This window comes from Drosophila suzukii, chromosome X (genome assembly GCF_043229965.1).
Source record: "Drosophila suzukii chromosome X, CBGP_Dsuzu_IsoJpt1.0, whole genome shotgun sequence".
In the NCBI taxonomy this organism is placed as follows: domain Eukaryota; kingdom Metazoa; phylum Arthropoda; class Insecta; order Diptera; family Drosophilidae; genus Drosophila; species Drosophila suzukii.
In genome coordinates, this window is record NC_092084.1 from 22,568,230 (window position 1) to 22,582,565 (window position 14,336).

The 14,336-nt window shown below is 45.9% G+C and overlaps 2 protein-coding genes across 3 annotated transcripts; one reads left to right on the forward strand and one right to left on the reverse strand.

Annotated features, from left to right (window-relative positions):
- On the reverse strand, window positions 1-2,488 carry sofe (sister of feo). Its single transcript, XM_017067667.4, has one exon. It carries the CDS (start codon window positions 2,361-2,363, stop codon window positions 378-380), a length of 1,986 nt encoding a protein of 661 aa, XP_016923156.2. The 5' UTR covers window positions 2,364-2,488; the 3' UTR covers window positions 1-377.
- A 465-nt stretch (window positions 2,489-2,953) lies between these two features.
- On the forward strand, window positions 2,954-11,288 carry LOC108021787 (serine/arginine repetitive matrix protein 1). Of its 2 annotated transcripts, XM_017090591.4 has the most exons (7): window positions 2,954-3,236; window positions 3,574-3,665; window positions 3,743-4,489; window positions 4,556-4,750; window positions 4,946-6,252; window positions 6,325-6,453; window positions 6,877-11,288. In XM_017090591.4, exons 1-7 carry the CDS (start codon window positions 3,223-3,225, stop codon window positions 7,861-7,863), a joined length of 3,471 nt encoding a protein of 1,156 aa, XP_016946080.3. In that variant the 5' UTR covers window positions 2,954-3,222; the 3' UTR covers window positions 7,864-11,288. The 2 variants fall into 2 exon arrangements, with proteins under 2 accessions (XP_016946080.3, XP_036676889.2); XM_036820994.3 differs by having other exon boundaries at window positions 4,556-6,252.
- The last annotated feature ends 3,048 nt before the right edge of the window (window positions 11,289-14,336 follow it).

Genomic DNA, 14,336 nt, shown 5'->3' on the forward strand with positions numbered 1-14,336 from the left:
TTGGTAGTGTAAAAATACATACATATTTATTTTACTAAAATTTAAAAGTCGACCATTTGCTCATTTACTCAGACACGGTTATAGCCGAAACAAAGTGATCATGTGGGACCACACATCAAGTTTTAAATTTAGGTGGTCTTTGTGTATCAAATATGAATATCAAATGGTCTGCTCACAAAAGGTCTAAACTATTTACTAAAAGTGTATAACAAAAAGCAAAGCTGGGCATTGACTATGCTTCTGCTCTTTGAGTCTTGAGTAATTGAGCGAAATACTTCAATACAGGTAGAGATGGAACACAGATTAGTTGCCGATTAGATTGCAATTAGATGGGATTAAAGATCCTAAAGGATCCTTAGTTAATAGGCCGAGTAAGCCTAGAAGTCTCCGCTGTCCTCGTTCTCTTTCTCGTCCCCGTAATCGTCGTCATCCTCGTTCTCCTCGCCGGAAGGAGGTTGCACACGGAGCTGGGGGATCGGACGATTCCTCGGGTGGTTCTTGCTGCCAATGCTGGGCCTGCCCGCGGTCTTCCCGCGGCGCACCGAGTACTCCAGCACTCGCACCTTCTTCAGTGGCGACTTCAGCAGCTTCTGGCCATTCACTCCTAGGCCTGGCCCCGAATTGATGCACTCCACCGAGGTTATTAGATTTCGATTGGGCACTGCCGCCACCATATTCTTGCTGTCGTTGGGATGGCGCCTCTTCTGCACATTCTCTGTGCTCTTGGCGGCAGCGCTCGTCTGGCCATTCACTCCCAGCACTGGCTCCGAACTGACGCACTCCAGTGAGATTATTAGATTTCGCTTGGCCGCTGCCGCCGGCTGAGGATTGTTTCTGCCTTCGTTGGGATGCCGCCTCTTCTGCAGATTCCCCGTGCTCTTGGCGGCGGTGCTGGCGTTCACCTTGGACGGGGTCTTCTTCAATGATGACGAGGATCCGTGTTTGCCCCGGTTGCCTTTCAGTGTATTTGGCGTAAGAGGCACTACTGGCGGCTTCATTTTGCTGGTCGTGTTAACCACTACGTCTTTTTTTTGGGCAGACGGTTGCTTCTTCGACTGACGGTGCTGCTCCCAGTCCGCCGACATGCTCTCCAGTATATCCACACCGTTCACCAGGAACGGCGTGTTGTTGTGGCTCATGTAGGCCGTCACTAGCTCTGTGATTTGCTGATCGATTTTGGGCAGTCGGGACGCCAAGGCCTTGCGTTCCTTCTCCTCCTTGAGCAGTTGTCCGCCACGATTGTTGAAGCGATTCGGATCGTTGGCCTTGGCCTCCAGTGCCTCCAGGCGTGACCAAAGCAGCGCACGATTGGCATACAGTTCGAAGATTTTCCTGTTACTGTTGTAGAACTCCTTAAGGTGGTCCAACTCCATTTCGTGCAGCTCTAGAACTTCTTCGCTAGGGTTATCACAGTAGTAGCCGGTGAAGCGCCTGCGCTCCTGTGGGCTCTTGAGCGTGAAATTCCACCACTCATGGATCTCGACGCGTAGCTGCTCGATGAAGGTCTTGAGGTTCTGGCGCCGCAGTGCCTGGCAGCGTTCCAGCTCCTCACGCAGGATGTCGAAGGTGCGCTGGTCGTAGGACGTGGATTTGCGCACGCGACCCATGGCATATTCGTCCGTCAGCTTAAGTCGCTGCCAGAGGAGTTCGATCTTTGCGCGCATCTCGTCGATGCGCTCGTGCAGCTCCGACACCTGCACGGCGTACTCTGTTTGCATGTCTTGCAGCAGTTCATAAAATTGGGGTCTGATATCATGACACTCCGGGCTAAGAAGTCGCTTTTCGGTGTCCGTATGGGCATAAATTTCGAGTGTTTTCATGTTGTGTCTGATGTTCTTGCGCATCAGGTCCATCTGCTTGAGGCGCAGCTCTTTCAGATCGCGCAGCTGCTGCAGGTGAGACCGAAAGGCGTCCAGCTCGTCGGGCAAGTCGCTTGCCAGTGGAAATGGCAGTTCGCCCAGCTCCTCGCAGAGCTGTTCCTGCTGGTCAAGCAGCTTATTAATCTCAGTCCTTCGCTCGACCAGCTCCTCACGCAGATGCTCGATTGTCTTGTCCAGCTTCAGTTGCCAGATGACCAGCGGCATGTCGTCCGGACGCTCGCCCACGTCCACCGACTTGTGGAGCAGCCGCATCAGAGTGGCGGCCTCCTTTTGCAGTCCGTCTATCTCGCTGTTGATGCCCTGCTCCTTCTCGCGCGATTCCTTGAGGAGATCCTTGTAGAAGCTGCTCGCGTGATCCATCAAACGGATGAGGCAATCCTCGCAGGTTTGCGGCTCGAACATGCGGGACCAAAGCTGGTGCAGGTCGTCCACATGCTCGACCGTCATCGCCAGGATCTTCGCCTTGTGCTCGGTGAAAATCATTGTCTATGGTTCTGCGGCTTTCATAAAGTGCGTGTTCAAATAAGTAGAATTATTTAAATAATTCGAATTAGAAAAATGGACGCCAAGTGACTTGCTGCTAAACCGGTAAACTTCAAACTGTACATAAATCCGGTCATTTCGCACACTGACAGTAAAGTGTTGTGAAACGGATGCCGGTGCTGCCATATCTCCAGCTCTTGAACTAAACTATATGGGGATTCTGATATCATTCTTGTTAGAACAAGACCAACTCAAATGAAAATGTTCGGTTCTTTTAACAAATGTTCTGATTTAATAAAAAAAATATAAATTTTGGAGGATCCACAGAAATCACTCTAGCGCAAAAGTCTTGTAAAATTTATTTTTAAGTCTTAAACATAATTATAGTTTATCGTTAGGATGAGAAAATTATTTTTAAAAAACGACAAACTATGAAACATAATCTGCTTTTAGTAACTTATCTGTATTAAATGATTTAACATTTTTAATTTGTTTGATTTGTATTAATAAGTCAAAATAAGCGATGTCATCGATATTTTTAACTGTCTGGCAGCACCGCCTCACCGATAGTCTCTCTCACAAACATCGATTTTAGTGTCAGCTCTAATACGGATTGCATCCCTCGAAAAATTTACACAAACTGCGTGTGAAAAGGCCCTAGTTTTTGCATACCTTTCGGGTATCTATTTATCGACTGCAAAAAACGCGCGCGTTACGGTTCTGAGTGCGTTAACTGCCCGAGGATCGGCAGAATGTGGTAAAGAGGCGCGCAGCCAGTGGACCAACGCTGTTCTACTTCTCTAAATAACACACACACACGCGCGCGCCGCCGAGTGTCAACAGCTGCCCTGGCAAAAAAATGTCGGACATTAAGTAAGTGGATGCGAAAAAGTGGGTGACATCGAATCGTCGAGGGGCTCCAAGGACTTATCCTGCGATCAGTGGTCGTGGAAGGGGGGTCTCGCAAAACCCCCAGCCAAAAGCAGTGGCGGGGGAGGTCTGCATGTGTATAACATTTTCTGGCTGCCTGCAGCAGTCTGTGTGTGTGGGTGGATGTGCGTGTGAGTGAATGCCCCCGGCTGTGTGTGTATGTGTGGGTGCTTTTTTTCTTTTTTCAATGGAACCTCGAAGGAGAAAAGTCTCATTTCACCTTGGTTTTTCGCCTTTCTCATTTCTCATCTCTCCACTCTCCACCAATCTCCCCCCGCAGCGATGACCTGCTCAACTACGAGCTAGGCGACGACATCGATGACCAGGCCTTGCTCGGCGCCGACGAGGATGAGTTGCTACTCTCGGACGAAGGTTAGTACCAGTACTCCCACTCCATCTCCTCACCCAGCTGATCTTGGTCTAAAAACCTCCTCCCCCGCACTTTACAGAGCTCGAAAAGGATGTCACCAGCGAGGTGAAGCAGCAGATGCGCGCCGAGGCCGAGGAATGGGCCCAGGAGCAGATTCGCCAGCACGAGCGCAAGCACAAGGAGCAATTGCAGGCAGGAGCAGCAGCAGCCGCTGTGGCAGTCACAGCTACAGCTGCAGCCACAGCTTCGGGAGTCCAGAGAGCAGAGGTGGCGCCGGCAAGGACTTACCCAGAGCCCACGATCCCAGTTCCTGCCCCAGTTCATACTCCTGCTGCTGCTGCTGCTGCTGTTGCCTCACCGGCGGCAGTTAACCCGCCCAGCGGCACAGTAGAGAAACAACCTAAGGAAATCCACGCTGTGGCAGCAGAGCCAGCGGATGACTTGGTGGCAGTCACTCAGAAGGAACCGCCAGTGCAGCAAGCCAACGAAGTGGCTCCACCCGCTGATTGCGCCGAGTTGGAAGCTCGCCCCAACAATGGCAACGGCGAAGAGGCGGCAGAGAATGCAGGCAGCCAGAGCGAAAGTGAGCTAGGACTTGGCCTCAGTTCGCTACTGGCCTCCTCCCAGGAGAGCCTGCCCAGTGCCGTCAGCTCAGCCTCACTGATTTCAGAGCTGCCCGATCCGCGCGAGGACGACGAAGAGCGCGAGGAGCGCACCAATTACAAGACGGCCAGCGAGCGGGCCGACAGCAGTATGAGACAACAACTGGAACACGCACACATGTCGCCCTACCAGCATCAGCAGCGGCGACACCACGGCCATGGAGGTGCGTTTTAGCCTCCTTAAATCCTAAACTCTGTCCTAATGTCTTCTCTTTAATCTATAATTGCAGACAAACCTCGTGTCGGCGGCGGTGGACGTTTTATGCATGGCCAGCAGCAGCAGCAGAATCAAATGGGCAAGCCGCCGCGCGGTATCGGAACTCGCCACCACCTGCTACGTAACCCCTCGCCAATGTTTGGCGTTCAGCAGCAACGCATGGGCATGGCCGGAATGCAGCCGCCGCCACAGCGATATGGCATGCCGGGTAATGCTCCACAACCACAGCACCTGGCTCTGATGAGCACGCCAGTGGGTGCTGCTTCCTCCGCCGCCTGCCTCCTCCCACTAACCGTTCCCGTCTCCCCACTCACCCTGTCAATACCACAAGCCCATCCAAGTCATCAAGCCCATCAGCAGCAACAGCAAACACTGAACAATCCGACATTCATTCCAATTCCAGGCCAGTACCCGCCAACTCAGCCACCCAACCAGTCATCACAACAAGCACCGACCAACACACAACAGCCACACAGCGCTCCCGCCTCTCCCCTCCACACTCCCACGCATTCGCACATGATGCACCACAGTCACAATCCGAACGGTGGCGTCCCGCCCCACCTGCTGACGCATCCGCACGAGCAGGTGCGTGTGGGTTTGCTGCAGCCACCGCCGCTGGCGTATGCCCCTAATCCCGGTGGCTATCGCAATGGAGCGCTTCTGGGTCCGGGACCGGGGCCTGGACCGCACCAACAGCACCAGTCGCCACACCAGCAGCAGACGGGCATGCGTCCGCCGCTGTACCGTAACGCCCCGCCCTCGTATGGCTACGATCAGGGCCATCCGCCCCAGCATCCGCCGCAGTTTATGCGGCCGCACAACGGCTGGCGGCCGCAGGGCGACAATTCGCGCATGCAGCGGCCCCCTCTCCAGACTCTGCCGCTGCACATGATGCCCGGCGCCCCGCCAAACTACGCCAACGGCATGGGAATGCGAGGTCCGCCGCCCCAGCAGTCACCGCAGCAGCAGCAGCAACAGCCAGCACCGCAGCAATCGGGGCATCCTTCGCAGCAGCCGGGTAATCCTGGACAGCCGCAGCCGCAGCCAAATGGACCACCACAGCAGCAGCAGCAGGGTTCTTCATCGGTTCCACGCGTGAGCAAGGTGCTCATCAATCCGAATTTCAAGGGCGGCGTTGAGGCGGCCACCAACAAGTTCATTAAGGAGACCCACTTTATGCCCGCCATCAACAGCGAGGCTGAGTTGCTGCGCCAGCAGGAAGAGTTCATCAACAAGAATCGGCAGTACTTTGAGAAGCGACGCATGGAACGTTCGCCCCCGTCGGCAGGTTCCAACTCGGGAGCCGTCGCCTCTGGCCAGGCAGGCGAGCGCAGACGCACACGCAGCCGCAGTCGCTCCCGGGGCCGCAGCTACTCACCGGTGAAGCGCATGGAAAGGGAACGCGATCGAGAGCGGGAGCGTGAAAGGGATCGGGAGAGGGAGCGGGATCGGGAGCGAGATCGTGAAAGATATGGCGCCAATCGGCCGCCAGGACCCCGAGGAGGATTCCGACGAGCATCCAGCCGGGATCGAGACGAGAATCGTGGCAGTGCGAGCGCAGCCAGTGCCCAAGGAGCGGGCGGAGTGCCAGCCAGCGGAGCGGCACCTCCCAAGCGACGGAGAAGTGGCTCAGCCGGGTCAGGCGCCGTACGCAATCCCTTCTCCGGCGAGCCACGCGGTCGACCCTCTGAATCAGGCAGCCGCAGTATGGTAAGTGATCATCCCAGTTGAAAGACATTCTCCTCAAATCGACTAATTTTATTTGTTCATTCCCCGTTGCAGCCCAGCGACGAGGACGAAGAGACCCGCAACTACCGCCTGGAGATCGAGAAGCAGAAGCAATTGCGCGAGAAGATTATGCGCGACAAGGAGCTGAAGCGTCGGCGTGCGGCTGAGGAGAAACTACACGAGGTAAGTCAATTTTCTTTTATATTTGTGGGGGTTGAACAATATGAGAGATTTTACACCATTTTAATGCCCTTGCTGAATACTGACACTGAAATTAGTGAAAATGACTGTAGGGGAGATGTCTGTAGGTTGGGAAACTTTATCTCTTTGCCCTTATGAAACTTGACGTGCTGGGAACCTTTAGAAAACTTGACCTTTTAGCTTAAAAACAAACCAAATTTCTCAGAAAGTTGGCTGTCCCAACTTAAAGACCTCTACCCTACCGTCTTAAATCTGGTTTGGAAAGAAATTCGATACGAAACAACATTTGTTTTCCTATTGCAAGGGCATTTGATCCTTCGGCCATCGAAGCCAGCCTTATTGTTATGTATCTAAATTCAGCGAACCGAAACCAAGAGAACTCCACAAACAAACTAAACTTTCTAGGAGAAACGCGCCGAACAGCACAGTTCGCCAGCTCGCGACGACCAGGAGGTGGCCGCGGGACAAGGATCTGCAGTGTCGACAGCTGGAGCGCCAAAGCATCGGCCTGCCCAGCCAGCAGGCGAACGCAAGGTTATCTCGCTGAAGCGTCGCGATGACCAGGAAGCGGCCAGCGTGCGCAACAGGCAGGCACCATCGCAGTCGCAGTCCAATGCCCAGCCAACCCAAGGCCAGCAGCAGCCGGTGCGCAAGCAATTAACAGCAGCAAAGATAGCGCCAGAGGCGAAGCGCAGCATAACCGAGCACCTGGCTCCGTCATCCAAGCAGCATCATCATCATCAGCAGCAACAGCAGCAGGTGACTGCAGCTGTGCCGGCGAGAGCGTTGGGAGGAGCGGCGGGAGCTGCGGCTGGCGGCACTCCACCGAAACCGCGGGATATGCTGCGCCTGGGCACGCCCAGCGACGATGAGGTGGAGCTGGACTACGATGTCGATGACCTGCTGCTGGACGAGGAGGATCGTTTGTTGGCCACCCCATCGCCGCCGCCGCAGCAGAAGGCAAGCAGCAAGCGATCGGCCACGCCGGAGTTGTTGGTGGTCAAGCGGAATCACAAGGTAATGCGCGGCGGCGGCGGCAGCAGCGGCTCAACGTCGGCGACCAGCTTTAGCTCCGGCCAGCGGCGGGTGGTGCTGAAGCCCACCAGCAATGGCAGCAGCAGCAGCGGTGGAGATCAACAGCAGTCTTCGCATGGCGGCAGGCAGCGTGAGAGGAGGCAGCGCGAGGAGCACAACGCATTGCAGCGGAAAAGTAGCGCAGGAGGTGGAGGAGGCAGCAGCAGCAGTTCGGGAACTGGAGGAGGCATCTTCGATCGGCTGGAGAAGCGCCAGGGAGCGTCCTCGGGAGGTGGAAGCAGCGGTGGAGGCGGCGGCGGGAGCAGCCACAAGCAGCGCTCCAAGGCGCCCGCCCGCATCGTACTCAAGCACGATTGATAAGCATATAAACTAGATTAAGCCCAAAGTTTTTTATATCGATTATCTCTTTAGTGGTTAAGAGATGCACGACGTTGAGTAGGAGGCATATAGGATTAAGAGGAACTTTAGCTTTAAATTATAAAGTTGCAAATTGTTGATCTGTAGACTTGTATACCCTCGTCTATATAAAATGCGGTTTATATATATATATATATATATATATATATATATATATATATCTATATATATGTACATGTCATGTATTTGGTGAGTATGAGTATGGGTGTCTACACCGTACTCCATACGGTATACATATATATATAATATATTAATTTAGGTTTAAGTGTACAAATCTTATCTATGACTAAAACGTGCTTCGTTTTCTTAACCGCAATTTGTATTTAAATTTAGAATTAAGCGGGATGCTTAAAGCTTGACCTGGACAACAAAACAATTATATATACAGAATTAGAACTCAAAATTTCCGTTTTGTGTGCTTGCATATTAGCATATGTAACCAATTGAAATATATTTACACTACCTATATATATATAATTATAAATACTTCAATTTAGTTTTAAGTTAAATGAGCTGAGCGTCTTGCTTTTTAACGATGACGGTTCTAAAAGATTTTATTGAAAGTAAAAAGATAAGTAAATCCAGTAAAAAAGAATGAACAAGCGCAAAAATGCTCCCAAGGAATTTACCTTGTGTTTAAGCTATAACCCTGACCTGAATTATTTTTTTTTGAAATAATTTTTTACATTGTGTCCCGTTGTTTGTAAATTTATTGTCCTTTTGTTTTCCTTTATGTAACTACTATAAAACAATTACGAAACTATGTTTGCTTGTGAACTAGTTTAACTAATAAACTTGAATTATTGTAGCATATTATATGTATGTGTACACAGAAAGCAATACCATAATGGCCTGAGAAAACGCAGTCACATAGAATGGTAACCGATAACTGGGAATGCAGAAAGATCAAACCATATAGTAGCGTAGCATATAAAATACCACACACCCCACATAACATACGGGCCAGATTGAGAGTAATCAGCGGAACAAAGTCTTCGTGGGTGTACCGCGTATTTGATAATCGATTGATAATCTAGATATTAAGTTAATGTACATACCACACACATACACCCTCAATATTCGCCTAGCCACATTTATGTAAACGTACCACACTCCCTTCCAAAGCTGAGAACATCATTATCCATCTAGAACAACAGCCATAACTCCATTAAGATTATTCGTATATAAACTAATGCGAAAAATGCCTAGACTAAAGAGATTGTTAAATTATTCTCACTCCCACTAAAAAAAAAAAAAAACATACTTAAATCCTCGAAAGATCTGCAAGAACCATTGTAATTGGGCAACATCATATTTAGCAAGCGTTGTACTTTGCAATTGTTCTCAGAGGAGCATAATATCTAGAAACTCTAATTATATTGATATTGATAAGCGTATAATGATATGTTAATATGAGTCATTTGTATTGTAACTAAGCAAACTAGATAAAGAAAAGGCCAAGGCGCGACAGAGGATTATAGCAAACCTATATGACATAAAATGTACTAAAACCGCTCTATTAAAATCGAATCAAATCGAATCCCAATGCACTAGCATCCGATTTGGTCCCAAGCAAGTCCATACTTGAGCTTGACTTTGCATCAATGTAATTGTAACTTTTATTCATGTGACAACACATAGAGATACAAATGTAACTATCTATGTGGCAAAGGTCTTGCAATGCTTGCAATGCCTGAAACCTGTATTTGTTAAGGGTCGCAACGCTAGAAAATGATAACATATAATTGGAAGCGCATAAAAAGTCGTATATGCCTAGGTATACGTATAACTCTAGTAATCGTAATGCTACACAATATGATATAATATATATGGACTAATAAAAAACAATTATATTACGTGCACACATACAATCGTGCGGCAGCATAACTGTATAAATATCTAAAGTTATTCCAAGTGATTTTAGCTTTTTAAGAACTAAGTCGAAAGAAACCGATCAACTACAAACTGAACACTCGTAGTGGAAAACACAAATAGCAAAAACTAATAGCAAACAAAAATGATTTCAATCAGCAAATCCGAGTCTGTGATTATTTTTATATTATTCTTATTATTATGCATAATCTATATTACTATATATAACAACTATCCATTATGTCCCCACTTCCCTAACATAATTTGTTTACCCACCCGACCCCTTTTGATTTCTTATTTTGTACACCTCAAAGACCACAACTTAAATCAAATACTAGATATAAGTGCTAGATAAATCGGTTTGCAATCAGGCCGCCACTCCATTCCCAGTCAGTTTAAGAGGGATTCATTTATGTGTGATATAAAGTACTGTGTAACGCTATTTCGTGGGGGTTTGAATGGAGTGTGTGGACTGTTGCGATCAACGCCTATTAGTGTATAAGTCCAATTTTTTCGGCACTAGTTGCAATACTGGGCCCAAACAATACAACACCTAACATTCCTCGCATTTTCCCAGCTTAATTTTCAGTTCGAATCGCAAATACATTTTACCTATGTGTATAGTTAAGGACAACTAGCAGAAATGCTAAAACACTATTCGATGTTAGTTATGTATACCTAGAAAGTTACTCTCTATGTGTGCACGAACCTACCCGTAAATATTTATTATAATTTTAAGCATTTTGAACGATATCTCTGTTTCTACACATACACGCCTATAGTTTTTTGTTTTGTTAGTCCTAGACCAATTGTTTGATTTTGTTATAGTTTGTAACTTATATTTCGCCCTCATGTTTTCTGTTGTTGTTACCGAGTTAAACTTGCCATACCCCATCCCATCCCATCCCAAGTTATAACCATTTATACATATTATCCCTAATTTAAAATTAACCTATAATTGTCAACGAAACTTTATTCGGTGGCAACGCAACTGTACCCCCAATATTCCCCATCCCCCTCTCGCTCAGTCTTTTTCCACTATCACCTATCTCTGTCTCTTACACCTATCTTTTTCTCTTAACGCCGAAATTGCTCTCTCTCTCTCTCTCTGTCTCACCTTGCCCATGCATTAGAGCAGAGCAGAGTACCAGATATTAACCCTAATTTTAATCATATATAAAACCTATACCTAATTTTCTTTCAGCACTATTCTTTGTACAAATCGAAAGAAAAAATTGACAAAAAAGAACGTACAAAAAAAATCAAATGAAACGAAAAGAATGACTAAAAAAAAACAAGAGAAAAAGAAAGAAAAAATTACAGAAAATATTTAGATTAGGCGAGGTGCCATTTGAAGAGGGAAGCTCCGCGGGCAGCTCGCCAAAGAACTTTTGAAGAAGACTAAATAAACTGATATATACACGAATACATGATATATATAGCGACCCAGTCCTGTATATATTTGTATATGTATATTTTTTACAGAATTCAAATCGAAACTGTCTTTCAATGGGGGGTTCTACATTTTTGTGCCCATGGCATTGTCTCTGCCAGCGATTTATGCCTTGCCCACGCCTTGACTGTAGATTTATGGATATGTCATGCATCTTCAAATTATTCATTGTTTCGCTTTCAATCGATGAGAACTGAAACCCCTCGTTGGAGTTATCGAATCTAGTTATTCATGAGACGCATCTAATCAATTGCATCTGATTCATTTCGCGAGCCGATCCTCATTCAAAGTGAAGGGACCTTTTCACCTTCGATATTACAAATATTTAAGAGCTATTGGAATCGTCTGCTCAATAAAGTAGGCAGTATGAAATGAACAACATACTTTTGTACTCCTTCCGGTTAAAAAACCCATTTATAAGTGTGAAATGATAAAAAAATTTAATAAAAAAAATAATATCAAATCATGATTTAAAAAAGTATTTTTTCGAAAAACAAAAATGAACTTACCATTGAAATTTTACAATTTGTTTTAAATGATCCCTACTATGGAAAAGTAAATTTGTATGAAAACATACATCATAATAGTTTCCTTAGAGGTTGGATGGTTTGTTTTTAAAAACAATGGTTTTTGTATTGTGTACCATGACTACTGGTACTTGAAGATATCCTTACAGTTGGTCATATTTCCATTACACCATAGTTTCTTAGATTAAAGTACTAATGCCAAGGTCGGAGACCCGAGATCAGAGCCATGGGGGTGGTCACCGCTTTAGCGAGGGATTTGGCTTTGGGGGCTCGCACAATGCACATGGATAATCGTGTGAAGTATTCTTGGTCTTGGCTGATGGTAATATGCAATTATGCAAAGTGCAAGTTCAACGGAAAAGGCCATGGTTTCGTTTCGTTTTGTTTTGCTTTGTTGGGTTTTTATTGTCGCCTCCATTGTCTCCAGGTCTGAGATTTGTGGCTCTGCGGCGGAGTAGCCACCCACTTCCACCCACTCCGCCCTATAGGTTCCCAAGTTCCCATCATCACAATCACAATCATAATTTTCAGCTTCATTTGCTCGGTGTACCTTGCTTGCGGTTTTCGTTTCATTTGGAACGTTTTAGTTTTCAGATTTTTCAACTAACCGACCCGTTGTTCAATTATAATTAAATCTGTTTGTAAGTATAATTGGTGGGCGTGCGACTGGCATGAATGATGCAAGATTGCAGTTGCCGCTGAGCGTGATTTGCTTTTGCAAATTAGAACAACGAATCATGGCAACGCCCCAGGAAAATGTAGCTGTCTAATCTTGGTTTTGGTTCTTCCCTTCAAACGCACAGCAAGAAAAAAGGTATGTGGTGCAAACCATAGTCAAAACTTATGAGAACCTTGTACTAAACATATACCAAGGTTCAAAATGGGATGTTTTGGTATTCATCTATTGGCCTATATGAGGAGAGTATGTACAATATATGTAGGTATATTAAAAGGTGTTAATTTTTTTAATAACCAATTTTAGTCATCACTACTTTAATGAGTACTTGTATAGATATACAACATAATTTTGCTATAAAATTGGGTTATAACTTTATAACTTAAATAATCTTTATATTTCCTAAGAATTGATCTTCTATTTCACTTTATCGAATATATTTTTTCCTGTGCGGTTTTACAGCTAGCCTGTTTTGATTACCCATACGCCGCGTGTGTTTGGTGCCTAAGAAATGGTGCTTTTGCTTTGGAGGCTACCACTTACCGAGAGATTCACGGGCTGCCCGTGTAATAGGCTTTTAGGCCTCGGCATTAAAGAATCATTGTCTCAGTACTGGGATAAGAAAAAACTCCCAGGCCATCGCCGAAGTGCACCCATGGCCAAGTCATCACTGTCGTTGCCTCAGAGCTTCCAGCCAGTTAACACTTTTCACATGCCCGGCGGGTCGAACAATGTGGCCCCACTCATATGGGGGCGGTATGACTACCATACATATGTACATGACACAACCTCAACATCGACAACTATTTTGACATATTTTGTACTATTGGCAGTCGTATCAGCATCAGTGACTAAACAGATAGAAAAACAATCTTATATATCTTTATACTATACATTCTTATAGGTCCTTAGTTTTTTTTTAGTTCATTTGATATTCGCATGTTAAATTTATAAACTATATTTTTCTCTCTTTGAAAATTCTCTCAAATCGTGAGAAAAGGTATGGATAGGGCCTAAAATTATATATAAAAATAATAGTAAAATAATAGTAAAGATTCCTGATAAATTCTTTATTTGCATTCCGTTCTTAGAACTTTATAATCTTTTGACAAGTTTAAGCTGGAAGTCCATTCAACCCATCTTGAATTATGACTATGGGTTGTTATGTTTTTGAAAATGTGTCACCGGTGGAAAGTGGAATGGGAATACTGCGGTTTAGGCCGAGTGCTAAGCTCTTGGCCAATACTCTCTGAGTGGACACCCTCAGCAATATTAACAATTGTCCTCTTTGTTGGCAAAAATCAAACATTTAGATCCGCTTGGGTTTCTCTTTAATGTTTTGTCCGAAATTTCGGTTGGCAAAAATAAGACCTGGAAAGTGAAAACCCAGCTAGAGTTTTACCTCACTTGAATTGCGCCGAGACTCTCGCAATGAATCACGTACTAGCCCCAATATTTATCTAACTAAATCGTTTCAACTGGACTTGGATGATCGGTGTTTTTATTTGTGTGGCTATTTTGTGTTTTATGTTGGGCAATTACCTGTTCCAGGGTCAAGTTAATGATTCAATTAGCATTTGTCATCATTGTTATTGTTTCTCCTGTGTGCTGTGTGTTATAATTGATCCGCAGATCGTGGGAATATTTATAATGATGTGCGATCAGTCACACGCCCTTCTAGCTTACTATGTAGATCATTTAAATCGTTTTTTGATACACATTTTAAGGTATCAGTGGCAATTCCGAAATTGAGATAGAGTTCTTAGTAGAGAACGCCGATTTTACATCAAGTTCTTGTGCCTTTCTTATTTACTGGTGTCAATACTAGAAGAAAAAATCATTTTACAAGATATAGCTTAAATATTTTAAAATTTAAAATATATGA